Source organism: Meleagris gallopavo, chromosome 16 (genome assembly GCF_000146605.3).
Source record: "Meleagris gallopavo isolate NT-WF06-2002-E0010 breed Aviagen turkey brand Nicholas breeding stock chromosome 16, Turkey_5.1, whole genome shotgun sequence".
Classification (NCBI taxonomy): Eukaryota; Metazoa; Chordata; class Aves; order Galliformes; family Phasianidae; genus Meleagris; species Meleagris gallopavo.
This window is the reverse complement of record NC_015026.2, coordinates 3,631,480-3,659,280: the sequence shown is the minus strand read 5'-3', so window position 1 is coordinate 3,659,280 and position 27,801 is coordinate 3,631,480. Positions and strand designations below refer to the sequence as shown.

The following is a 27,801-nucleotide window of genomic DNA, read 5'->3' as shown; positions in this document are numbered from 1 at the left end:
CCTGAAAAAAAGCAGCATATTTTGTGTAAAGCAAGGAGGATGCCTCCTGCACTGCTGCAGCTTTTAACTGACAGACAAAAGGTACAACTCTGCCAATCCTTCCACTGAAAACAGCCCCTGTGTATACATAGTACTGAATGAGCTTAACTTCACCAGCATCTCCACTTATGAACTCCAGCAAGAAAATGCAAAGAAACATGGAGGCGAATGGAAAATGGATTTTATTTTCTTTCACCAGATGGGCTCTGGAAAGAGTCATAAACAGGGTTCCTTAAGGCAATTCATAACAATTTAGTCCATCTGGCTTTTCCAAAAAGATAATTGCAAATATAAGCACTCTCTCCTTCTGCTTCTACTCGATGAGCTCAGTTTGGCAGATGTCCAGCCTTGCTGCCTATGGCTAGATACATTCTAATTTTAGAAAATAATTCCTGAAGGAGATAGAAGTGCAGTGGCAGAGCAGTCTTTTCAAATAACCTAGTCCTTCTCCTTTCACTTGAACTTACTATTTTTCTATGCAAGCAAAGAACTTCTTTGGCTTCTAGAGAAAGCAGAAATGCCTGTAACACGCTTTGATTTCCCAGTACAGCAGTGTTTCATTAGTACTGACTGCACATATAAACATACTTAGAAGCACTGAAATTTTTATCTCAGTGAAAACATTACTTCCAAGCTTATTCCAAAACTGAAAATCAAGGTTTGTCTTGCTGCCTGGATGCTCAATATTCTGCATTTTAATGGGAAGGCAGCTGCAACTTGATTTGTTTCCAAAGCTGACCTGCACTTGCATGTAGAGGTGAGCTTCCTGCCTCTCCTTCCTCTTCTGAGCCTCTATTCTTTTCTCTTCTTGTAGCCTTTCCACAAGTTGTTGAGGAATATCGTGGTCCGTGACAGGCTGCAAGACTTCACCTACAAAGAAGGTTTCATGATATCGTTTCAAAATTTACATCAAACAAGGTTTTCAAACACACTTGACTTCTGCTGACTTGAAGTCAAAGCCAGACTTTTTCATCTTTTAATTAAAAACATGATTTGATATCATTGTGTTTTGGCAAAAGTAGTGTTTTCTATCCTGAGCCAAAATAGACTATTTCCATGAAACAAGTAACATAGATTTCTGAATTAAATATTCATTTCAGGCTTAAAAAACTATTTACCACCACTCAATTGTTTTTAATAGATCTACATATGCTAAAATGGATTAGTTCTAGTTTTTATGATTTAAGTCATTCATTTTCCACCCTACAGAACGATTAAGGCTAAAACACTGCCGATACAGTCTTGCCTTACTGTGCTAAGACAAGGCAGCAGAGGATTAGAACACACTTCCCATAAGCAAGGGGAACGATGGCTGATCCCCAGAGAATCTACAAAGTTCATCTAAAACTCATAGAGCCTCTCGTCCACAGTTCCTAAGTGAGACACAGCCCTAAGTGGCAGTATGCCTATCTAACACACGCAGAATATACATACTTAATTTTGATTCCCTGATGTAAACCAACATGTACGCGTTGGTGCAGTGCCGTACAGACAAGTCGTCGTCGTGGCCTCCATAGTTGTGTTCAATTGCTTCTTCCTTTGTACATCTTGATACAACGTCATCATCAAATTTACACCACTAGAGAAAATTTTATATAATTGTAATTTTACACACAAGAACACTTTCTTGGGTGACAAATAAATCCTATTTCTGGCATATCTACAGCTCTTTGAAGTAACCAGAATTTGTCTTCAAGCAGCAGGAGGTAAAAAAATAAAATTAAATTAAGTTCAGCCTAACTGGTGCTACCTGCTCCAGCATTATGGAGACCATAAGAATCAAACCTTAAGTGATGCACGTGAACATTTTGCACTGAATACTGAAAGTTTTTAGTTCGATAATTATACAAATAATTCACCTTAAGACTTTTCCTCACATATTTAATACTGCTCTGCGAAGCTCAGATAACTGACCTTATTTTTACAAAATATACAGAGCAATGGTACAACATGCAAATAATGGTAATTTCTTGTAATTTTAAAGTAGTTTACAGGAAATTAAATAAACAGGAATTTAAGTAAAACAAACAAAAGCAATTCAGAGCGAAAGACATATAGCAATACACAGTAAAAACTGACTATTCCTTTTCCTATGAACATTTACACAGAAATCCAGTGAGCTCAAGGGAAGAGGCACCTGACCCATAAACATCTAATCTGATCAAGTCACCTGAACCTATAACAGTCAGACATGCAAAGATGCTGAATTTCTGAGTCACAGAAAGATTCAGATTTGCTTCAGCATGAAGTCAGTCTGAAGAAATGCAGAATGAAATTTGCTTGCTACAGAAATTCAACACACAGGCACAAGACTGAAAGGATTCCCTCAGTCTTTTAGTGGAAGCCAACAGCAAATAGGAAGGTGCTTCTCTTAAGAAGGCAAGTGGGTCTTTATCACCTGCAAATGTAAGCTGCTCTCTAAAGTGCAAGAACTAGACGCCAGGGCTGCAGGTTTGATTTCTTCTGTAAATACAAGGCAAGTCAAATACATCTGACTTCACTAAGTGAGCACACCAGCATGCTCTGTTAGCAAACATCAATTGCAAAGAATTGCCCATCGTGAAAACATCAAATATCTACTTAAAAAACACAAATAGATTTAGTTGTTTTTCAATACTCACTTTTCCATCACCCTTTGGATTTAAGTAAACAACATAATGTCCACCATGGTTATCTCCACTGTGTACTAGAACTGCGTGAAGAATGTAATTTGCAGGATCTTTAGGATCTGTTTTTTGCAAAAATTCATCTAGTGGCAACTGTTCAGGAAACTCAAACCTAATTTTTGAAGAGAATTAAGACACGTTTATTTGTATTTAAGAGATGCACGCTATTAAGAACAACACCAATACTTAAGCCAAAGGAGAGTTACAAAAAGTGAACAAGTTACAGTGACAATTCTATCCAGGATATGAATACATTGGTATGTTTTACACAGGCTTTTACACGGAATCTTTATACGACAGCTGTAAGTGATTCAGTATTCCGTATGTCATTCAGAACCCAAACAGTAGTCAGTGCACCTTTTGGAGACCTCTAACATACACCTACACACACTCCTTCCTCTTGCAGTTGATTCAAGAATTGACTTTTTTCAAATAATTATTGTTACTTTTTTTAATATAAAACATATCAATAGGTCCAAATTCTACATCTGACAAATTCCACTGAAAACTTACCTATCATTTATCTTGATGTTTTGATCAGTCTGCGGATCATACATAAATCTCATGAGCTGTAGATGTAGTACTGGTGGCAATGTTAGGAACTTCACACCTTTCTCTGCCTCCTACATATTTTAAAGGAAACAAAGGGTTGAAAGTGCAAGATTTTTAACAATTTAAAATACTTGTCTGCTGCAGACACTTTCCTGTGGACTTCTGTCTTATAGGCTTGACACAACATGCAAAGAATAGTCAGCTTTTGCTCCAGTTCTGAACCACCTCAATGCCCCACCATCTTCCATGACTTACTCCAGCAGAATCATTAACCAAGAAATCACTTCATTTAAATTGAAGTCACTCACGCAAGCACACGTGAATATCTCATTACAAGCAAGTCATGGATAAATGAAATTTTTAAAAAAATACTGAGGCAAAAACTAATTTCTGATCAGTTAGGAATTTCATGTCCACTGTACCCTGCCAACAGATACTTGGCTACCAAACGCTGCTTCTTGAGAACACCTAAGAATATACAGCATGTTATTGACAAGATCTGCTATATGGAAGCTGCAAAAATAAGACCTAGGTGGGAGGGAAGGACTTCTTCCTACAGTGGAAGCAACAAAGTACAAGTGAAAAGCTTAGGAACATGCACATGGAAAAATGGTTGAAACTGCATAGGCTCATATGATGTTCTTAATGATGACAGAAAAATGACCTCTTGATGTAACTTTTAGAGCTATGCTGCTTTTTCAATAGGCAAATGGGATGGTCTTAAATGAATTCTCAGAAGAGAAGAAGTTCACGAAAATCATTCTTGTCACTAGAACTGTTTTAAATACAAAAGCAACATTTACTGCTGATTGGACTGTTTTCAAGTCCAAGCTCCATTCTGAAAAATTTAAAAGCAATTAAGAGGAACTACATACATGCTTGCATAAAGAGAAAAATGAACAAGATCAGTTGATACAATCTCTTTTATTTTATCACAAACACAGAAATAAATTTTAAAATCAAAGAATAAAAATACCTGCAAGCCATGCTCTCCTGCATCATACTTGTTATCACCATCCAACTGCTCCACTGCAACATAGTCAATGAAGGACTCAAAAACTACATGAAAAAGATTGGCAAATAGTAGGGAAAGAGAAAGAAAAATGTAAGGTTACTCTAGCCTGGGGGCTGAAAGTATCCAGCAAATAACACATTAAGACATCAGAGCTTTTATTTGAATATTTGTCTTTATTGCTATATTGTTTAAGAACATCAAAAAACACAGCAAAATTGTAGAGGCAAAAATAGGAATTTCAACAGATTTTAAAACCACAGTTACAACTGTCTGCCAAATCTCCTGTTCTCAGTGCAGCTGCTAAATATCAAGCTAAATGATTTTGTCTGCTAGAGTCCTACACATTCTTTTTTCTATGTCTTGTATGCCAAGTACTTGGTAAAGCAATGATAAGGGACCACTACAAGGATGCTGTGGTTAGTCTGTTCTTGGTATCTGCTTGTTGTTACAGTCAAGCCTGAATAAGAATCTATTCCCCACAAATTACTCTCCATATATAAATTATAACTTATTGTGAAAACACTACTGTTATTAAGAATGGCATCATAAGCTATTTTATTACACCCGTAAAACTCCTACAAGTCAGTGTTTTACGAAAATATCTCAGAGAATTAATTAAGTGGGAAGGAGCAAGGAAGGAGAATGGGAGAAAGGGTAAAAGACTAAAAATAAAAAACATCTCCTCTGAAATTAAATAAAGGATTTTTCAAAATGATGAGCAACAAAAAAACGAATTTGAAATCTGCAGGTATCAAACTCAATAGTAGAAAACAGCCCAATATGTTCAGGTATTTCATTGGTGCGTATTTCAATGTATCACTTACTATTTTTCTTTCCCTTTATACTTAGCTGGATATCATAATAATCTTCTATTCGTTCAGATCGATAGTCTACATGTTTGCATTGGATATAAGACTGTAAACAAATAAACAAGACAGAATTTCAGTGTATGCAAAGTAACACAGTTAATTTTTTTTAAATATTAGATTAAATACATACCACCATCTTTCCTCTGAACAACTTCGGAATAGTGCCTTCTACACATGTGCCTTTCATTTTATTTTCCACATTATCAAGCAGCTGAAAGAAAAATCAAGTTTTTTTGTGTGTGTGTTTTTTTTTTTTTTTTGCATAGGATAAACATGCACAGTTTCAGATTCATTCATCACTTATGAATTGCTACTTCACTAATTAAAACATTAAGCTACTTCCACTGAAACTTTTAGTCTATTCTCACTGGCATCTCCTCTAATCCTTCAAATCCTCCTCTTCCCCCTAGAAAATACTCTGAGAACCACCTCAGGTACCATCCTTTGAGTGTGAAAGACCTCACAGGTGTTATGAGGTGTAATGCACTTGTATCTTCAAAACTATATTCCTCTCTATAGCAGTTTAAGGACCACTCATATACTCTCTTTAATTTTCAGCCTTCTCTGTCATTTACAAAATCCTCACCCTCAAAAGGCCACAACCAATCCCATTCTTAAAAAATAATAAATAAATCAAGGCAAAAGCTCGTAAGTCTTATTGATTTGATTTAAACTAATTAGTGTCAGTACAACTAGGAATGTTACTAATTTGTATTACGTTGGCTGCTCCAAAATGTATTTTATGATGCTGGCCCACGACATCAGAGGCAGATGTTGGGATGCCAGTAGTGGTTGAACCTTCCCACTAATATCCCATTACATCTTACTGCTGGGTGACAGATGGCAACAGAGGGGCACTCTGACACAGTGGCGTCTGACACCAAAGAACATATGAAGCAAAGGTGTGTGTGAACTCCAAGCAGAAAAAATTGCAGTTAATGACATTCATTGACACTTGCTGAATGTTTATGCAGACCAAACAGCGGACGTGAGCACAGGGTGGCAGGGGGCGGTGCATTATAACAGTGGCAACAGTGGGTCACCTCCACTGGGGCAGACTTTTATGAGTATGGCATGTAGGCTCTTGTTCACTGCTGGCAGAAATGCACAGCTAGCAGTGGTGACTATGTTCAAAAATAATGTTTTGTAGCAGAGAATGTACTCTATCAAAAGTGTTATTGTACTTGATTGTAGGTTCCACAGAAATAAATAGGAGGCATTACTTTTGGAGCAACCTACTTATACACACACAATATCAAGACGTGTCAGTAAGAAACAGCAAAATCATACCACTCGACATAGCTCCTGGACATCGTGTTGCATGAAGCTGTCTAAAGTTTCCCACCTTTGCAAGAGAAATCAATACAAAATTACTATGCCATAAAGAAAATTTACAGTTCAGAAGACATTTCCATGATTTCTCTTCAGAAATCAATGATGCAGTGCATAGCAAAATACACAGACTCTAAGATACAGTACTGCCTATTGCAAGAGTTCTTCAGTTCTGTAGCACGCACTTGGCCCACAGCCTGCTCCCAGATCCATTTCTCCTTTCAGTACCCCGAGCCCAGAGCAGGAAGGGGCAGCGAACACGTGGGCAGCTGCCCTGCACCCATCTCCCTTCTTTCTGCAGTCCTGGAGACAGGCAATGGTAAAGCAGCCCAAGCCATAGGAAGAGCCTAAGGTCAGGCTCTTGCTAGCAGAATGCTTCCAGTTTAAAACCTATTCTCAGTTCATGTCAAAAAACACTTAAGAAGAGGCCTGGGAGCAATTCAGTGCTGTCAGAATAGTTTCCTCAACATGCTTCTCGCTGCCTCCGCACTGAGTGCCCTTGCCCTTCATGTGTAGTTAAGTCGTGTTCAAGGCAAATTTATGCACACCAGAAGAAGCAAATGGATTTCTAAGAAATAGTGGCTCCTTTGTGCTCATCTGAGCAGTTAATCTTGGATGCACAGTAACTCCAAGGACACATCCGTGTTACTGAACGTGTCCACACCACCTGTGCCGTACATCTGCAAGCAGCTGTGTGAATGGCGCAGGCACAACACGGGCTTCTAAGGCCTCCCTGGTGGCCAAGGTACACAGTGCAGCAAGGCTGCTATGGCCCCTGCCTAAGTAAAAGGGAAGAAGCATAAAGGAGCTGTTCTCGGTTTCACCACAAAATACTCTCACAGAAACTCTTTAGATTTAAGAAGCGTTCTTGAGTTTGGGACTCTAACAGCTCTTCTTTCAACAGTCATCATTTCCTGTATAAAATAAGCTGTATTTACCACAGGATTCCATGTGAGCTAAAGGTTCAACCCCACGCTCTTGAAGCCAGAAGCAGAGGTGCAGTCAGGAGCAGTATTAACCTCACTCTCCCCTCCCACTCTCAGTGATTCATCAGCACCGTTACACTGCAGGATGCTACTCCCAAAAGCAGGCTGAAACAGCTGTGTGGGGTCCCCACCTGAACAAGACCATTGAACTAATCCACTGGATAATTAGGAATGGAAAATAACCTTCTGAATCTGCAGGCTTTAAGCATTTGACAACTTAAAGGACAAAAAAAATCAAAGAGAAGGTTACATCCTAATACTAGGATTTTGAAAGAGGACTCTTTCTGACAACAGCATCAGTTTCTTCTAAGAAGCCAAGCTTATTTACGTTCCTCAGAAAGTCATAGGACCCAGCACAAAATTAAGCTCCACACAGTATACAGCCAGGTCTCACCACGTTAGAACCTTCCCTTTAATTTAAAGGAAGGGGAAAAAAAAAAAAAGAAAAGAAAGATCTTCAACCACATTCAAAAAATCCTTTCCAAGAACCAAAGCAGGGAGAAGCACATTTTCCAAAGGTTGCTCTTAGCTACAAAATTAAGCTCGTGCAACACCCTCAGGATAGATCTCTTCAAGCTACTGAAGATGACACAGTTAAGATACTAACTCAAGGTGAAGTATTTACAATATCAGCAAATCCTTTTAGTGTAACAGGATAGCAGTAGGCAGAAGATGCCATCAGACAGAGCACTGAGGTTACCAACTTCATTTTAAAATTACCCCAAAAAGTGCAGAGAAAAGAAGGACAGATGTAAGGGCACAAAGCATCTTATCAGGGCAGAGCATTTCTACAGCTTTAACAGAATCAGAGAGCTCACAAATGGGATTGTTATGCTGAACGCCAGGACAGCTCTGCAGAGAAGACCATTTAATTTTCTAACCCACTTCCAAATAATCCCTTCAATACTGTTACAAATGATGAGCTTACAAACACACGTGTAATGAAGTAATGCAAATAACATTTTAGAACAATTTTCAATTAAAAAATTCTCTACGTTTATAGGGTCATCTGAGCTACCAAGCTATTGTAAAAACCAAGCAAACAACCAACAACAAAACCACCATCCTCAGCACAGCTATACTGCACAACCATTTTCCATTTGCCTGTGTGTTCCAGATACAAAAGTATGTTTTGTAACACTGTCTCACAGGAGGTAGTATCACATAAAGAGACGCCAGGCAATGAATTGGGTACTGGAGGGAAGTGAAAATAAAAGCCAAGCTTTTAGCAAACGTTTTACAGAAGAGAAGAGTGTGCTAGTTGAAGAAAATGCAAAGAAAGATTGTGTCTGTGTACTGACTGACAGCTTTTCTCCATGCAACAGATACTCTTTAAGCATTAAATCACGAAACAGAATACAGGATAAATGTTTCTAAAACGAGGATGAGAGAAAATATAAGATCTTTTTAAGTCCTAGGAAAGTGCTGTCACAGGCAGCAGTGCTAAACTAACAATCTGGAGATGCAGATCACTATTTCCCTACATTTAATACAGAAACAAAAGAGATATGAACAATACATGAACTGCAGCGTTTCACCAATGTGGTTCTGAATTTTACTTAGACAAATGTGTCGCACAACTTTCAGGTAGGGCAAATTCTAATCCCACTGCTAGAGTGTTTGATGACTGTGTGTTCCAAAACCTGACTTCTGGACCAGCTGTCGTTGGTTCTGATTATTAACAAAAACCTCTCTAAGCTACCTGTGAAAGACTAGCAATTAACATGCTGTATTAACACTTCTCTGCACCTCTCAAAAAGTCTGATTTAAATAAAACCTTTTCAAAGAAATACTATATGAAACCTATAGTAGCTGAAAATTCCAAAACTTACCCAAAAGATTTTGTTAATTTTTTAGTTCCAACTGGTTTGTCACTATGTTGCAGCTCATAAAACACTCTTTGCAATGCTAAAGGAACACTTTTGGATGAATCATCTCCTTCAGTGGGCATCATGTACACAGCCTGAAAAAGTATTTAGTTCAATTAGTATCAAAGGAAAAAGTTCATTCCTCGAATCATTTAACGCACGCTTTCCTCTCCAGTGACTTAACTTCATACAACTCATTTAATCATCACTCCAAAAGAATGAGAAATAAAATCTTTTACTGTAATGTAAAAACATTAATTGTCTAAAATCATCTTATTAGAGCACAGTGGTTACAAAGATCTGAACAACTGATTCTGTTCACGGTAACGTTATCTAAATGGTTCTCTTATTCTACCCTAGGAAAGTAAATACACTCAGGCATTCAATGCACATGGACAATTTATCATGCCTATGTCCATGCAATCGTCACAGTAGAATCTGATATACTGGATAGCACTACAAGATTTTGAAAATAAGTTGTTTTGTGCTTTAGCTTGGCTCTGTGTGACTACCATCACCTCCACTGCAGGGAGAAAGCACACGACATGAAAGCATAGAGGGCATCGGGAGAGTGAAAACAGAGGGTATAGCTGGAGCATGAAGATGCCTGAGATTCTCTGATACATTCATTCCTACTGGATAGCATCACTGCCTGGCAAACAGAGTAAACAGCTTCATCAAATCAATTCACTAATTAAACCACACAGAAAACAAAACGTTACGCAAATAGACCAGCAGGCATAAGGAGAGCTCAAACAGGTAGGAAAATGGGACTTGTTTATGAAACCTTAGGTCAATATGTCTACGGAAAAGCTATTTACAGAGAAATGCTCACTTAAAAATTCTGAACGTAAAAAGAAAATAGAGAACTTTGAAAGGGAATAATAGGTGAAAAAAGGAGACACCGATATTAAGTATTACAGGAGAAAACACCCTGTTTAAACAGAACAATTGCCACTCCAATTTTAATAATCTTCCTTTGCTCTGCATTTGCAAATCTCAGAGCTTGCTTAAACCACTTTCATCAACTGAGATTTAAAAAAAGACAAAAAACACATCCTTGATTTTATTCTTTAGGAACAAGTTTTATCTGCTGAACCTCCATCATCCTTCACGGCGGCCCAGCAGGGAAACCAGCCAGCCACCCCACACAGCTTCACTCAGCTAGGATCAATTCATCCTGACACAGCTGCATCAGCAGGTGTTCCACGGGGCCAAGCAGGGCTGCAGAGCTTCCAGCAGGGCAGCCTGGGGGGGCTGTGTGTGCTGTGCCCCGCTCACAGACCCAGCTCCAAGCAGCCCCGCTGCCCAGCGTGTGCCCAGCTGAGCCCCTCCTGCAGCACTGCTCCAACACCTCCTGCACACGTGCTGTATGCTTTGACCACTCTGCTCTGACAATTTCTTCCCCCAGACCAGATCGTACGATTTCAAAACAACTCCATTAGAACTGCATATATATGTGTATATATACATACATACACATACATACATTTTCAGCTGCTTCTCTATTTTTATTATCCTTATGCAGAGTTACAGTTAACTACGCTGTTCTGGGCAAACTCCAATTTAAACATCAATAGCTAAAATTATCCCTTTGATTTTGCAGGAGTTATTTTTTGCTTGAAAACACTAACATCAAGATGAGTCAGCATCTTGCAGAATTAACCTCCCCCTAATCCTGGTTTATGAGCTCTTTTATGAGCTGGTCTTCAGTGGCAAGTATGGGAATGGGTAGTATTTGAACAACCATGTTTCAAGTCTTCTGAATCTGATCAGCCTCTGCTCATTGTTCTCAGTATCTTGTAAATGCTCCTTGAAAATCAAAAATTGAGCAAGTTGCTAAGCTTAAGTGAATTGGATGTGAAAATCACGTAAAGAAAAAAATTCCAATATAGCCTGTGCTGATACATTTTCCAAAGGTATTTTTGTATTTACTTATGAATAATCAACAATCAAATGCTAAACATCCTTCATGACAAACCCAAGTGATACTACAGCAGGCTAAAATTCATCCTAGTGGTTCTCAATGCAGCTATCTCCTTTTAAAATGAATGAATAGGTGCTCAGAATATAATGACAACTAAACAAAATCAGGTCTTTTGCGTTTCATTCTTATTTGGTTTCCTCGTGTCGTTCTTATAACTAAATCCATTCCTGCATCTCTCAAATAATAATCAAATAATTGCTTAAAATTTGTTTTTAATGACTGCACTCCAGACGCCATTGAATAAAAGCACCCATTTTATTTCTTCTGAAGTTCCAATGAATTATTAACATCTAACATATAGCCTTTCTTTGGTTGTGTAGGTGAGTACAACTGAAACAATTTCTCAAAATACAAAGTGTTTCTCCATCCTAAAACGAATCACCCCTCAAACACAATCCTTCACAACCTCTCATGCTCTGCTCTCCCAAACTTCGTAACTCGTTCTCAAGGATCAAGGAATTGGGCATTTTGATCATTTGAAAAAAGCAGGACCTTTAGCACCTGAGAAGCTCCTCCAGGAAACAAACACATAAGAATGACAGGGACACAGACAGGCAATGGCAGATATGAGAAAAACTCTGAAAAGTTACGTGCAAAAGAATGATATGGGTAAGGTTGAAGACGCTGCTCAGAGTCAAGACAATTATTTAAGAAGGGAAGAAAAGGCTGTGCATTAAATTTGAGGGTAAGGCAAAACATATTAGCTAAGTTAAGGAGAGGCAGATCAGGAAGGAATGTATTGCATCAACACATGATTTTAGCATAGCTACAGACAGTGTGCAACGCGCTCACAAAACGTAGGTTCAGGAGAACCAGCAAAGAACTGTACAACTTCCTGGATGAAGCAACAGAGACAGACAGGCTGCAGACACTGATAATGGCCATGGGAAGTACCAGAGCATGCTCTGAGAGTAGCCTTGGACTCCCCAGCTGAGAAGCCACCTCTGTCCCTTGCCAGTGGCATTCACTTCCCAGCGACAAACACATGCTCTGAAGAGCAACTTCCTTTGCTTTATTCCCTAGCACCAAAGCCACCAAATTGCAAATGAAAAGATGTTTCATTTCAGCTACCTGAGAACCCTCTGCCTGCTGTTTGGAAACAAAGCACAGAAAAGATCTCTGCATTAATCCTCTCTCTCCCACACCTCAGAGGTTTGACTTCCTATAAGTGTGCTTTCCCAGCTCTATTCCTGACAGCAACTCCTGTTATCAAAGCTCCAAATAACAGCAAAACGACTTTTATTTCTCCTAAGTAGAGAGGATTAACAGAAGTAATGGAATTAGTGATAATTAATTGTTTCAAAAAGAACAAATTGGTTCCAAGTGAAAATGAACACGTTGTAGAGATGTCACTTTCCAGACCAGTCAGCTACTGAGTCTTCCCATCTCTAGTAGTAACAAGTGAGTACTAAAGCTGTCTACAAAAAAACCACTAGTGACTTTTCTATTTACAGGTGCTCTGAAAACTGGAGAATAAGCAGAGAATCCAGTACCATTTCCAAAAGGAAGCTGCAGTTCCTGGCTAGTAAATTAACCTTTCTCCTTTGGTCACTATCCAGATATTAGCCCTAAGATCCCTAAGAGCTGGTCTGTATTTGGGCTCTGAGGAAGGAGTGCAGGAGAATGACTGAAGAGATCAGTTCAGCTGAAACAAATCTGTATCACAAAAAGAATTTCTTCTTCACAGAAGATTACGTCATGGTACATATTGATTTACTGACTACCAGACATTCTTGAAAGGAACTACTCAATTGGATTAGATGTAGCTATTATAGAAACATATCTTTCTTTCAAGAGCAATGTGAAGTTGTCCAAAATCATAAAAGTCACAAACATTATCAGCACTGAGCAAAAACCAGGCATTAAAACAACGATAAACTGAATGTGAAAGCTACACCTCTTGCTAAGAAGGAACAGAGGCACCATGCAAAGCAAATCAAGTATTTTTTTCTTGTGTGTGGCACTGGTAAGATCTCACTTACAGGCTACTGGAGCTCAACATGCTATTTTTTGCAACACTTCAGAGTAAACAGCACACTGCAAAAGAAAAATCTCAACAGGAACACTTGCAGGTCACTGTGATACAAATAATAATGGTAAGACAGTGGAAAATGATATAACAGAAGGAAAGTTTTGGAGAAAAGAAAGCTTAATGGAACAACCTTGTACACTCAAGGGAAAAAAGAAGTCAGAATACTTAACTATCAGTAAGAGAGATACAATAACCACAGACGGCAAGAACACCGACATTAAACACTCAGGGAGAAGTTGTAAAATATAGAAAGCAAAAAGAACAGATCGAGAATTAAGAATGACAAAAGAGTCTTCAAAAATCCTTGAAGCGGAAAACTTTTCTCAATTAAGGAATGCTAATCACCAATAACAGTAAATGAATGAAGTAGGCAGGATCAACAGGAGATGCCAACAAAGAAATGGTGTACTTATATCTTCCCATATACATATTTTCAGATTTTCCAGCCAGCCACGCTCCAATATGAAGACATCACTTATGTTTTTAACCCATTGAAGTATTGCACTATTTTAAGTTTACACGTGACCTACTATCTTTCATCCCGTTTTTCACTGAGATATTAAGCCCACACGTCAAAATTCTATTCTTTCCACCACAGAAGAACCATCTGTAGTAAATGAAAAACATACAAACGAAGCAAGTATAAAGTTGTTCAAACTACTGAAGTTATGATATTTTCATTACTACAAATACACAAACCACAACGGCAGGTAATTCAACCACATAACAAATTAAAAACCAGAACAAATGGTCATATTTATTTTTTAATTATGTTTATGGGTTGAGAAGTCACAACTGATTTTTCCATTTTAACTTAAGGAAAATTCCCTCAGATCTGTAAGAAGTTGAATCAGTCCTTTTTTCCTTTCCCAGTACAATTAATGGACATTTTATGCTTAGCGTTGCTAAAAAACATTCCTTTTTTCACCAGGTATCCTGACTACTTTCACAAAACCAAAAACCTATGCTCATCAAACTAGAAAAGGAAGCTTCCTTTCCTTTTCGTCAAGTATGATGTGCATGACCACATAAATTACAACTTCTGTAAGAGGATGAAGGAGGCAAAAGGGACAATCAGGTCTGTTTTGAAGCACTTCTATATACAGCAATCTCATTTCTTTTTCCCCCACATACTAATTACCTTTCGTAGTTGATTTGTGAAAAATAAAGTCTGTAACAAACTGTTCATGTAACAAGTTGCTCCCTGGTTCTTTAAGCCAACATATCCTGTGTGCTTCTTTGAATCCCACCTAGAAAAAGTTAAAATCAATCAATCAAGGTTGAAATCAAGACAGAAGTGTATTAAGTGTAATAAAGACTATCTGTTCTGAGGTACCAGTGCTGTAGATACTTCTCTCTATTACTTAATACTGAAATAACAGACTAAAAACACCAGCACTACCAGCAACAAGCTTTGGAATTACATGCTTTGCAATTTTGATAAATTTTCTTTTATAATACATTCCATATGGCAGACAAGTTATTTATTATGAAAGTGTGCTGGAACCCAGAGGTATACATTTAAGGGCAAGTCTACATTTCAGCAGAACCAATTTCTTTAGAAATGACATGAGGCAGAGTGACTCAGACAAGGAGGTTTTAAACAGCTGTAAACCCAGACAAGCTAGACATAGACAGCAGAGTCACCTGATTATATCTGATAAGAGTTTCACTTGCAAGATCAGAAACACTGAGGCTGGATTTGCAGAGCTATTAAATCACAAACCAATTGTACAAAAGTAAAAGTTTCACAAACATTGTGCTGAATAATGCATACTGAAATTTAACAAATTGAGACAATGAAAACTATTCACTGGGAAAATTCATCAATTAAAGGTGACTAAATGAGAATATCTAATGAGCTACAACTATTATTAACAAAATACCTGAACAATTTGAAGTAAGGTAAAAACAGTAGAATCAAGAATTATTTTGGAACAAAGGTACTTACGCCACTCCATGGGGAGCATCTGCTTGAACATAGACTTCAAAAGTAACTTTATCCTCTTCTATAAAGCCCTTTTCAGGATCAGTAACTTCCTGTAGAAGACAAATGACACAGGAACATGAAAACTGCAAAACTTCTGTACCTTACAATATTGCAGTGAAGCAACCAGTTAGACATCACTTAATTTCCAAACCGGATCTATCTGTAATCATAAACCAAAGTGGGACTTGGGGGGGAAGGAGGGAAGGGGAGGGCAGGGCAGAGTGAAGGCCAGCAGAAAAGAAAAACTGTTTTTCAGCTTAATGCAGTTGGATCATTTTTTAATGTCTCAATACAGGAAACCTACTCCAGCTTTTTAAGCTTCTGCAAAACTATTTCAATTTCCTGTGGATATTAAAGAGTCAGTAATCAAAAGCTGAGCTTCCAATGAACGCTGCTCCAGCCAGATGAAAGATTAGAGGACTAACCTTCGAAAATGCTTAAAAAGCTGTCTCAAGGTAAGCTTCTGTAGTATTTTTGTCCATTGAAGTGTATGTACACGTACATGAAGAACACATGGAAATGCAAGAAAGTCTATGTTGTTCCAGAATGACATTACTTGTTTTCTTTTGTTTTCACCAAGTGACAGTCATTCAGATATTCAGAAACATTTGAGTTGGAAGGGACCTTTAAAGGTCATCTAGTCCAACCTCCCTGCAATGAACAGGGATACCTGCAATTCAACCAGGCAGCTCAGAGCCAGCTCTATCCTGACCTTGAATGTGCATCCATCACCTTTCTGGGCAACTTGTTCCAGTGCTTCACCACTCTGATTGTAGAAAAACCTTCTTCCTTATGTCCAGTAACAATCTCCCCTCTTTTAGTTTGAAACCATTTCCCCATGTCCTATCACTACAGACCCTGCTAAAGAGCCTTCTTTCTCATAGCCCCACTTTTGACACTGAAGGGCTGCCCTCACGTCTCCCTGTATCTTTCCCCAAGCTGAACAGCTGCAGCACTCTCAGCCTGCCCTCATAGGAAAGGTGCTCCATTCCTTGGATCATTTCTGTGGGTTAATCAACAGGCCTCCACCTGATCAAGTGGAATATTTAAGTCAAAATAAAATCAATCTACAGTAAGGACAAGAATTCATAGGAAATTGAAAATAATCTTCAGCAATGACAAGAAAAGCAGCTTAAAATACATTTCCACAGGTATTTCAGGCTCCAGAAGAATAAGTACTAAACTTCTCCTATACAGTAACAGATTAATAGAAGTCCAATTACTTACACTCCAGGCCATAAAGTTGGAAAAGCCCCAATCATTTTCCTTATGAAAGAACAAGTGACTAATACGACGACTGAATGATTTTTCATCATCTTTGTAGTTTATTATCTTGAGAACTGCTTGTGCATGACAAGACCATGACCTACGAATACAGAAGAAGCACGTGAAATCATTCAAATAGCAGCTTTTTATAATCACTAAGAACACCCTTGATTGGGTTTTTTGCTACCTTGCTTTTATACACAGATTTTTCTTTTATTTTCTCTTGTTTGATGTTAAGGTTTGATTAATCATTTGAGGGTATGAATCACTGAGGCCTTCTGAAGCCACATTACAAATCTGAATTCAGCTGGAACAGAGGTTCTCCTTGGGCAGTGTTATTAAGGACTGTTGGTGAATCACAGGCAACAGTGGTTTAAGGTTCTATTTTTCATCTACTTTGGTGCCAACATGCATGTCAGCTGAAAGGGCTCTTGGTGTCTCCAGACTGGGATAACTCAGTCTTTAACAAAGGAAAGGAGGAGGTTCTTCTGCCTTCCCTCCCTCCCATCAGATACATTTCCCAATTCCCCAGATTTTCTCAGCAGCATTTATGATCCTGCTCAAATCTATGACACTGGTGTAAATCAGAATGAACATCAGTTCAGACACAGACTTGTCAATGTCTCATACAGAAGCATTACTGCTTTCTTAGCATCTAGCTCAATACTTTTGAAGATTACTTGACGCTTTTTCTGTGACTACTATGTGCGAACCACTTCTCACAGGAACTGGTGACACATCTTTCCTCCTTACCTTTGCACTGAGCATTCACATTTTAGGTTACAAAAATGACAGGAAAGAACAATCATTACTCAGAGTGAAAACGGTCTAAGATTTGATGCAAGAATGAAGCTATCATACTGGAAAGGATACCTGTGAGGCACCTGCTCTTTAACTGGATAAAGTGCAGTAATTCTCTTTTTAATTTATTATACTATTTACCAAGGGTCAAATGTGGTCAAACTCGTTTTGCATACAGGAATCTGAGAAGACATCTGAGTCCTTATTGACTGAGCAATGAACTCAGTTCAAGGACTACATCAACACAGTTCCCTGCCTCAGCTGCAGAGAACGACCCTCTCCTGCTCCTCACAGGGTGGGATCTATGGCTCAGCAGGGCTTTAAAGCTCCAGCAGCTCTTCCGCTTGAAATGAACCCAGAACTTCTCACGTGCTAAGAGAACTGTCAAAGACTTCCCTTCAGTACTCAAACTGAAACATACCTGAATTCTATCACAATCTTGCTGAAAGAGAGGATTAGTCCTGTGCTTTAGGATTTTGAAGGGTCAGGATGAAAAGAGGACTCAACACCTTGCAAGAATTCTTTCCTCTCGAAGAAAGTTGGATGAAGTAGGTGTTTTCAGATGCCTACACTTATTACAATACAGTTCAAATAGTATCACATGAAGACTCCAATAATACTTAAAGGGTCTTACGTGGAATCAGATTCTGCATTGCACTGGAGGAAGAATCCTACGCTTTTTTGGTGAGGTCTGTCCGGGTAGAGTCGTGGCATGACCATGATCTTCCATGGCAAATTCCGTACAAAGCAGGGAGGGCTGAGAACTGATTCACTCAATCTGTTGAAGCGTTCGACTGTGAACTGAAAGGTTGCCTCCGATCGCCAACTTGTATCTGCAAGATATACATGTACGTGCAGAGAGCATTTGAAAAATCTCATGTATTGTCCTCCAAAACAATCCCTGCCAACATCAGTGTGTTTGCTATAGTGAGGTTCTGGAAGCAACCAAACAAAACAAAATCTGCAGTGTCATTTACCCCCCACACAACCGAAGTTTCAACTTTTTTTTTTGTTTTGAAGAACACACTGCAATAGCATTCAGGAAGACAGAGTACTGGAATAAACTCCTTTTGGACAATTTCTTCTTAATGATTGAAGGATTCTCACAATCTGTCCAACTGACTCTTAATACCAAGTCACTGCCTACTTACTGTTTTCTGCTTGGAAAAGTGTCTGTTCAGAACAAATCAACCTCCTTTTAATCTTCTATCAGACAGCAGAAGAATTACTGAAGAGGAGGATCCTGCATCTTGTATGCAGAAGCTTTAGAGATTTTTAGTGGTCTAAAATAAAGTTAAATGAGACAGTCTTTAACACTGCTTATTTTGACACACTGAAACTAATTTTGCCTTCCTTCCACATCCTCACTTCTTTGTATACCACAATCTGCTCCACTGCTGCTGTACAGAGCTGTAACAGCATGCTGGAAGCTGCACAGCTTCAGGAAGGCACAAGTCTGGGCTCTTGTTCCTGCAATACACCTCACATTGTATATAGGGATAAAGAACTCAAAGCTCATCTGAACAATGGCATGGGGCAAGGAAGGTGTAACAGAGGGTGCCCAACAAACTCTCCTGCCTTTTTTATTTTTCTCCCTCCATGGCTTCATCTGAAGTCCTGCACAGCACAGCCAGGTTTGCTCCTGGGCATTGGGAGGTCCAAGCAGCACAAGGCATGCAGCCCTGGGCACATCATGTGCTGTGATACTGAACTCAAGAGCACTGGGGTGCAGGGACAAGGCAGGAACTGGGCGAGTCAAGTCTTGGCTATTACCTTATTTAAGAAACCAAATTATTTTAATTACAACATGCAATAGAGGAAAGATTATACACTCCACACAACAAACTAGAATTTTTGTCCACAACTGCACAGGAGCTTTGACAAAGTTCCTTCTTTGCCCCTGCAAAGCAGTTTTCTTTTCAAGCAGCTATCTTGCTGCTGATTTTGACTTTGGCAACACAGTTGGCCATATCTGTGTAAGGCAGGACAGACAAGCTTCCCTAATCAGCTCTTAAAAGTAACTACTACAACAGAAGCTAGCCAACCCCTCTACTTGATCTCCCCTCCACAGCTGTAACAATTGTCACAATGCTCTGTGCTGCCAGCTTCCTTGACATTTTCCCATTGCTGGGGTTTACTTTCTCCTGCTCCCCCACTGCAAGTGCAGCCAAACCAGCAGTTTCTCACCTACTCATTGCTCGCTTCCCACCCAGCTCAGCTACTCACTGCTTGTTGACAGAACCCAGGCAGCTGCACTTCTATGAACAAAGGAGTGCCACACTTTCAAGCTTCTTTTTAGACAATCTTTAACAGTTATTACCAATTTAACTCTGTCTTATATCACATGTATCTCAAAACAGCTGGAAAACACTTCCCTGTTCACAGCCCAGTACTTCAGCATCCAAAAACGAGCAGACCAAGTGCGTTCAGAGCACTGCAGCACAAGGACACTGCTTCACTACCAGGCTCAGGCAGCATCTGCAGATGCTTCCAAACAAGCTGGCCTGTACTTCTTGTCTTCTTTTCAAGGAAGCCTGTGCGTGAGACTTCACCAGGGAAGGGCTCTTCTCAGTACAGAACTTCAGTAATCGCTAGAAACTATGTCACAAAAATGCAGCCTTGCAGCAAAGGTCAACTCTGAAATAGAAGTTTCTCTAAAAATACAAACACAGTCCCTAGAAATAACAACCTTCTCTTCCTTCCAGAAAGCCCATGCTTTAAACAAGTGCAATTGATTAAAACAAGAACTGTATTTAAATAAAACAAAGTTTAAATAGTAAGTCTGAGCACATAAATAAGTAAAACCTTCCTTTGCCATCATATCTGACAACCTCTAATACAAGGCTGCAATTGGCAGCAGGATAATTTTGCAGTGACTGGCAAGGAAGGCTTCCATGAATCACTGCCATACACAGAGTTAAACACAAGGCTGGAAGAGCAGATCCAGCTAACCCTGCCCGCTGAAGTTACATGCTATGGATCACATCTGCTAGATGGAAAAGATTTTGTCACTGATGACACTAACGTCACACTTAACACCGTGACACAACAAAGACTCTCCAAATTACAGATCCAAACACAATATAAGATCCATCTTAAAAATGAAGTACATATTTTTGTGTTTAAAACTTTGAGAAAATCAGATTTCTTTTTTCCCTTAGTAGATGTTGCTAACTTTAAAGTACACTAAAGTTATTAAAATATTTTGAACCTGAACTATTAATAGCAAAACCAGCTGAATAGTCTATGGATATTTTTAAAGTGATGCAAAAGCAGCACATGCAACACTGGCACGTGGCTAATACTGGCACTGCTGAAGCCCTCCTAGCTGCTAATTCTTAATGGAAACAAGGCAGCACTGGGAAACTGCAAAGCACTGAGTTGGTTTTGTTAGGGACCTTCTGTTTGACCTTTAACTTCAGAGGGAATTTATGTTAGGTGCTGCGTGGAATACTGACGAGCTTATGAAGCAAATCTGATCAGAGCTTTATTTTTATTGCTTTTAATTATATTTGCAAAACTATTTCATTTCACAAATATCAGGTCTCTGAGCCCTTTCCTGCACAAATCACAGCACGCTCCCCTCTGCTGGTTGTTTTGTATTGCCAGCACATCACACAGACCAGCACCAGCCCCTGAAGAGCACAGCCCCATCTCAAGTCCTGCCAGTGGTGCACTGCAGTCTCATGCTGTGTTACTCAATGCCCACGTTTGCTGCCAGACCAATGGGATGAGAGCTGCACTTTTTCCCCCATCTCAGTTGTTTCTTCTCATGCTAAGCAGAAAAAACAAAAACATCTCAAAAATGTCCTGAATTCAAACAGTTGGTTTCTATGATCCCACAGGAAGGAAGCACCAACATTTTATCCTACTTTTCACCTCTTCCACAGAAACTGTTAAAACTCATGTTAGTTTTCTTACTGAAGTATCCAAATTCTCCTCTCGCACCCTCTTTCAGCTCAGCTTGTTCTCACTTGCTAAGAAAAACAGCAGAGGAACACGGAGGACGCTTACAGAGGTCGGTGCCTTCCTACTTTCTCCTCTATCCTGTGAACCTCTTGGCTGCCCATCATACATGCACACTGTGCTGCAGCTCAGGATAGCAAACGAACCAACAGCAAGCCAGCAATTGCACTGATGTGTAAATAACACAATAACAAACACCTCATCTGATTTACAAGGCCTTGAAACAGCACCATGCACTGACACGATGCAAGTCTTCAGGAATGTCTTTGCAATAACAACACTTTCTATCTGTGTATATAAAATATCATAGCACCAAGACGTATCCAGGCACTCCTTCATCAAATATGGTAATGAGAAACTACCAGAGTATTGCTTAACAATCATATTCTACCTCTGAAAGCTGTCCAACAGCACAGTGCATCAATGCTCCTGACCACACTGAATGTACATGAGGACAATAATTAATATCACAATAAACATAAAAGGTACTTAAGATCTTTTATAACAGGCAAAAAAAATTTGTCTTGATCAAAACAAAAATTCCTGTTTCAGACTTAATTACAGTGAATTAAAGTCACCTGAATGAGATCAATAACAAAAATCACAGGCTGAACAGACCTAGTTTTTACTCTCTTGCAATAATCCAATCTTAGGAAACTTTATCTTTGCCAATGTTAGAGCATGTCCTGAATTTAAACCATATTCTCTTCATAGAATATTACCATTTTCTACCAGTACTCTATCTACTATCAGGTTCCATAAACACGTGAAAGCAGCGCTTTTTTGCTCTTTAAACTCAAATTGTGATTTTTTCTCAAACTAAACCAGTGAATATTTTCCACAAAGCTTCAAGTACTTCAGATTTATCTCTCACAAGACAACACGAGACAAAGAATCAGAGGGGAAGGAATCCCACTCACACTGTCTCCCTTCTCCCAGTTCCATTTATTTTGTTCTTTGAAATAAAGGCAGTTTCTCCCTCACCTCCTCTCTTAAGAAAAGAAATACAACTGGGCACTTCCTTCACTGAATATAACAACAAACTTTAGTGAACTTCAGATTAAGTAACTCTATCATAGTTATTTTAAAATTATATCTTCTGTAACAAAAAAAAACAAATTACACATGCACTTTTATTTAACAGGTCAACAAAAATATTTCAAAACCTCCATCACTTTTCCTTCTCATTAAAAGGGACATCAGTAGGCACAATTTCCCTTGGACTCAAGTGCAAGGGTGGAATATATTCGTCAAAGGAATAGTTACAGTGACTTATTACACAAAGAAAAATTGATCATAGCTGCCACGTAACAGATAAGGACTCTCTAACTGTCCTGAAGGAATTGTGTAACCGCCACACATCACTATTTGGTAATGCACAGCTGCAGTATGCATAAATGAATGTGTCAGAGAATTTAACAATGAACAGCGTAACTTTCAGCAGTGTTTAAAGGAATACTTAAAAGAGAAAATAAGTAAACTACCTGTCAGGACCCTGAAGCTACTGGATAGCTTTGTAAAAAGCTACACAGAGAACAAGGAGTTAACTACCGAGGCTTTGATTTTTTAATGAGATGCAGTTCAAAGGACAGATAAAACATAGGCCATTTTGTTCTCAAAGTCATAAAAATAACAAAGCCAGCCGGCTAGATGTTCTCATCTGTATTTCCTTACCATCCTCCATGTCTTCTTCGGTGTTGTTGTGTCCATCAGCCATTGCTACATTCCCATTAATGACAGGATTTTGAGTAATTCTTGGAGGATCATCTGCATCTCCAGCTAACACAGAAAAAGAAAAACAAAAATTACTCAACTGTATTGACATTTCTATCTCAGGTAATACTTATGAGACAGACTACTTTTCAAACATAGGCACACTTTGTCCTGCTGAACAGCATCCACCAAAGCAGCAGCACAGCTACTGTACTTGTGGATGTGCAACTGTAGAATTCTGCAAGCCAATGAACACTAATGACCTGATAAAAAGCCCGTATTAACAGAGAACGCCAGCATTCTTAAGCTTCTAATGGCCTTACACTCAGAATTTCAAAACCAAGTCTCAAAGTGAAAATGACCTCGTAAATAACTTTGTCCTGCTGTCCCACCTTTATTGATACATTTTTAGTAACAGACTGGTAAACCAACAGCATGCTTTATGTCTTCTTCAGTTTCACTGCTTTTAAAAGGAAAACAAAAGTATCTAATCAAACGTAAAGGTGCATTTTTAAATCTAACTTGAAAAAAAATGCAAAGAAAGTCCTTTACTTTACCCATCCTGGGAACAGCTCAGAAGTAACATTCTCCAGTTTCCAGCCACTACTGACACTAATCTAAAACATACATCAAACGCTACTAAAACTGTAAGTACGAAACAACACCACGAACTAAACCCGAGTATCTTCAAGGCGCTTTGACGATCCCGGTTAACCAGCAGGCGCTGCGGGCACGCGGCACAAGCCGCTGACTGCGGGACCTCGCGGCAGCACCTCGGACAGCGGCCAGCCCTGCCGCCCCGTAAGGCGCCGCTGCAGCGGGCTGCAGACGGCCGGCGTGCAGGAAAACGCTGCAACAACGGGCGCTGCTCTCCGCTGTCACTGGATTAGCAGCTCCCCAAGTAAAACTTACAGAACTAACGAACAGAAACAGATGGGAGCTGAGATTTCTGTCTGGATTAGAGCTCTGACGCTGAGATATCTGCTGCGTCCCAGCGGGCACCCACTGCGTCTCATCAGCACGATCCCAACGCCGATGACCGCTTGTGCTGAAGGCTGCTGCTGGGCGAGGCAGACAGAGCCCGCCGGCAGCAACCAGCACTGCGGCGCTGGGTTCAAACAACAGCTACCTAATTACAACAGAACTAACTGGGAAGGGAAAGGCTTAAACTGCAACTGAGGAGCAGGAAGGAACAAAAAAATTACAAAATGACCAGGGTTGGAAGGGACCCCAAGGATCATGAATCTCCAACCCCCCTGCCACATGCAGGGCCACCAACCTCCCCATTTAATGCTAGACCAGACTGCCCAAGGCCCCATCCAATCTGGCCTTGAACACCTCCAGGGACAGAGTATCTACAACCTCTCTGGGCAGCCTATTCCAGCATGTCACCACTCTCTCTGTAACAAATTTCCCCCTGACATCCAACCTAAATCTCCCCTCTCTCAACTTAAAACCATTTCCCCTCGTCCTGCAGTTATCAACCCTTTCAAAGAGTTGATTCCCCTCCCCTCTGTAGGCTCCCTTTAGGTACTGAAAGGCTGCAGTGAGGTCACCCCGCAGCCTTCTTATATCACCACGTTTATCTCCACAGCTCACCTTTCTTTCTTTTTCTCTTCCAACAACACAAAGTCTGAGAGGGCAGGGGCAGAGCTCCTTGCAGGGCACACAGCATACAGCCTGCGGCAGCACAGCAACTGCCTGCACACTGACACAGGCTGCTTTGTTTCCAGTCACCATCAGGGCAACTTAATGCCTATAAACAGGTTGGAGCAAACAGCCGAAGTGCAGCCAGTCCCTCGCCAGCAGCAGGGAGCACTGACATGTCTGTGAGCTAGGACCTCGCTTTAACAGTGACGGGCTTCTGAGAGATGCTGCACTGCACTGCCCCAAAGCACAGCCAGCAGAGAGCAGGGAGAAAACACAGAAGCAATCAGAGCAAAAGTGATCACCTTAGGAGACACAGCAGAGGCACATGTGAGATACTATGAGGGGAAAAAACAAACCACAGCACAGCACATATCCCGAATGCCCATCCCAACACACACGGCAGCACTGCACCACAGCTCCTGAGCACACACAGTAACAGTAGTAGTAACAGTAGCAGACAGTAACAGCAGACAAACACTGTTAGGCTGCCTTGTAAAGAACACCTAAATTGGTTTCTACCTCTCCAAAACACAATAGTTATGACTTAAGTATTGTTTCATTAGAAAAAAAAGAAAGCAGAATATGATGAACAGCAACAATAAGTCAAACTTCTGGAGTTACAGTTTTCTTTCTGCTCATGCCACTGCAGTATAAAGAAACCAAACAGCTTCAGGTGTTCAAAGAGTCTCTGCAGTTTGGAGGTTCAGTTAGAGGGCATCTGAGAAGAAGCATTTCAGATTTAAGTTTGAGCAAAACAATGAGTTCCCACTTATCTTCCAAAAGATCATGATTGCTGACGTGAAATCAAGTCAAACAAATTGATGCACACAACTTGAAAGATGCTGATGCAGACAATTAACTGTGAGGAATTAGCAGGAAGCCAGGCAGCCCACTCACAGGTCCAGCACAAGACAGGGTGAAGGCACAGCTCACTAACAGAGATCACTGAACAGCTCAGACAGAAGCCTGAGAGCAATATGGCTATTCAAAAGCCCAAACCCTCTGAAGCTACAATCATACCATGCAATGCCGTAACTCACAGACATTGCTAAAATCTTTGTTACAGACAGTGACCTCAACATTAGCACACCAAAATACTCGTGCAGTTGAGTAATCAGAAAGAAGTACAACATCTGAAAAACCTTTAGTCCAAAAAGCTCTTAGCTGAATACAGCTGGTTTAATAAGATCAACTTTGCATCACATTGCTCTGCTGCTCACAGTTATTCCAATCTAGAGGGAAGGAATCTCAAAGTTGATCGTATTTTTTCTATTATTGATGAGAAGGTAAAAATCGTATTGTCTGGATAATGTGGCCTTTGAACAAATAAGAAGCCTGTTATATTGGTAGAGAAGAACACTGAATACAAAGCGCAGCTCAGCAGTGACCATGTCTGCAGTCCCTCGTGGACTAAAGCTACAGAAGGAGTCCTCTCCCTCAGCAACGAAACCATGGCCACCAGAAGTTTAACACTGAGCTACAGCTGCACAGGGCTGCTGTCACGGCTCAAGTCATACCAAGTGTTCTAATTCTGAAAGATTACCTACAGTGTTTCTCATTAGCTTTTGGACCTGGTGGCCACAGAGGAGAAAATGAAGCAGACTGCCTGGCAGGTTATGAAAAATTTGTTTCCTTTTGAGGTTAAGCAGACCACAGTGCTGAAGCAACGGTGCCACTAAATTGACACCTCACCACATACAACCGCCTTATGATGGAAACCACCAGCACTGAGGACTGTGAGGTGTCCCACGGTTTGTACAGACCTCTGCGATGATGTGACCATGGTGCCTGCAGCAGCTGAAGGCTGGACACAGGGTGCTGGGAGGAGCAGCTAACAGAACAGTCTTCCTCCCCCTCTGTGAACCAGGCATTCTGGAACCAAAGCCACTGTAATTTCATAGAAGATGCTACAAAGTCTTTTAGTACCTTTCCTAAAAATGCATGGAAATAAAACAGTATATAGACAGACTATGTAAATTTCACTGGAAAGTGGACAAAATGAGTCTTGTAGCAGTCAAAATGCACTAGGAGTTGTTAAAATACAGATTATTTCACAACTCCCTGTAGCAAACATTCCCCAAACCACAGAAGCGGCCTGCAAATGGCCTCATCAGAGGTACTGGGTTTTATGCAACTAGACAGCAGCTTACAAAAAGCCTTTGGGCTTCCAGAAGTCTGGGACCCACTGCATGAAAGCCAGAGCAACAGGCAGAGTTCCCAGGGAGCTGGGATTATGCACACAACAGAAACAACCAAACAAGTCCCATGATCAGAGTAACTTAACCACAACAGCCAGTCTTCGACCAACTAGAACTGCTTTAAGACCAAAAAACTGGAAATTGTTCACCTGATAGAAAAAAAAGTGACCAAATTTGCTTGCTTTGGAAAAACAAAGCCCTTCAGAATAAGAGAAAGTACCCGTCCTGTAATCCCTATGTACAGTCAGAATACAAACACCACTTCCTAGCTGCACAAAGGGACTCAGGAGAAAGGGAAGTAAGCAATAGTGTTCAATCATTTCCTTTTTAAGGCATACCTACCTAGGTTGCTGTAATAAAAACCTGTGGAAGCATCGATCCATTTCTGTAGTACTGCTGCCTTTCCAAAAAGCACCCAAAACAAACCAACCCCCCCAAACATTTTAAAAGACTAAATACAGAGATGGAGATCAAGCTGACTATTCAGGGTGGGAAGAGGACCCATAACATTCTGAAGACTGTTGCTAAGGTACAGAACGCTGATGCCACAGATGTTACTTATGACTTTCTGAAACTTGAAATTATAGCAAAAATAAAAAGAAGTAATTCTCATATTAGCAAAAGAGTGGGTAATTTGTCTTTTTTTTTTTTTTCCCTTCCTGTTCTATTATTTTTTCATTAATTCACCCAGAAAACTACAAAGGACACCAAGTAAGGGGAAAAAGCTTCTGGAGAAGTACCAGAGGGCAAGAGACAAGTGAGCAGAGTAAGGGAGAACGGCACAGTCACGGACAGTGAGGTGACTGCAGAGGGAGACAAGGTTTAAGGGTCATTGGTGCTCTCACAGTTTGCCTTAGGAAATTTAAAAGAA

General features: G+C 40.0%; 1 protein-coding gene across 2 annotated transcripts; it reads right to left on the bottom strand.

Annotated features, from left to right (window-relative positions):
• Positions 1 to 526: 526 nt before the first annotated feature.
• LOC104913369 (ubiquitin carboxyl-terminal hydrolase 7-like) lies at positions 527 to 27,387 on the bottom strand. Of its 2 annotated transcripts, none has more exons than XM_019620706.1 (15): positions 27,273 to 27,387; positions 23,044 to 23,148; positions 18,038 to 18,236; positions 16,564 to 16,702; positions 15,298 to 15,386; positions 14,488 to 14,596; positions 9,292 to 9,422; positions 6,432 to 6,486; positions 5,272 to 5,352; positions 5,097 to 5,187; positions 4,234 to 4,316; positions 3,219 to 3,328; positions 2,661 to 2,817; positions 1,474 to 1,618; positions 527 to 909 (listed from the first exon to the last, which is right to left on the bottom strand). In XM_019620706.1, exons 1-15 carry the CDS (start codon positions 27,370 to 27,372, stop codon positions 542 to 544), a joined length of 1,962 nt encoding a protein of 653 aa, XP_019476251.1. In that variant the 5' UTR covers positions 27,373 to 27,387; the 3' UTR covers positions 527 to 541. The 2 variants fall into 2 exon arrangements, with proteins under 2 accessions (XP_019476251.1, XP_010717719.2); XM_010719417.2 differs by lacking the exon at positions 27,273 to 27,387 and adding an exon at positions 26,496 to 26,646.
• Positions 27,388 to 27,801: the final 414 nt, after the last annotated feature.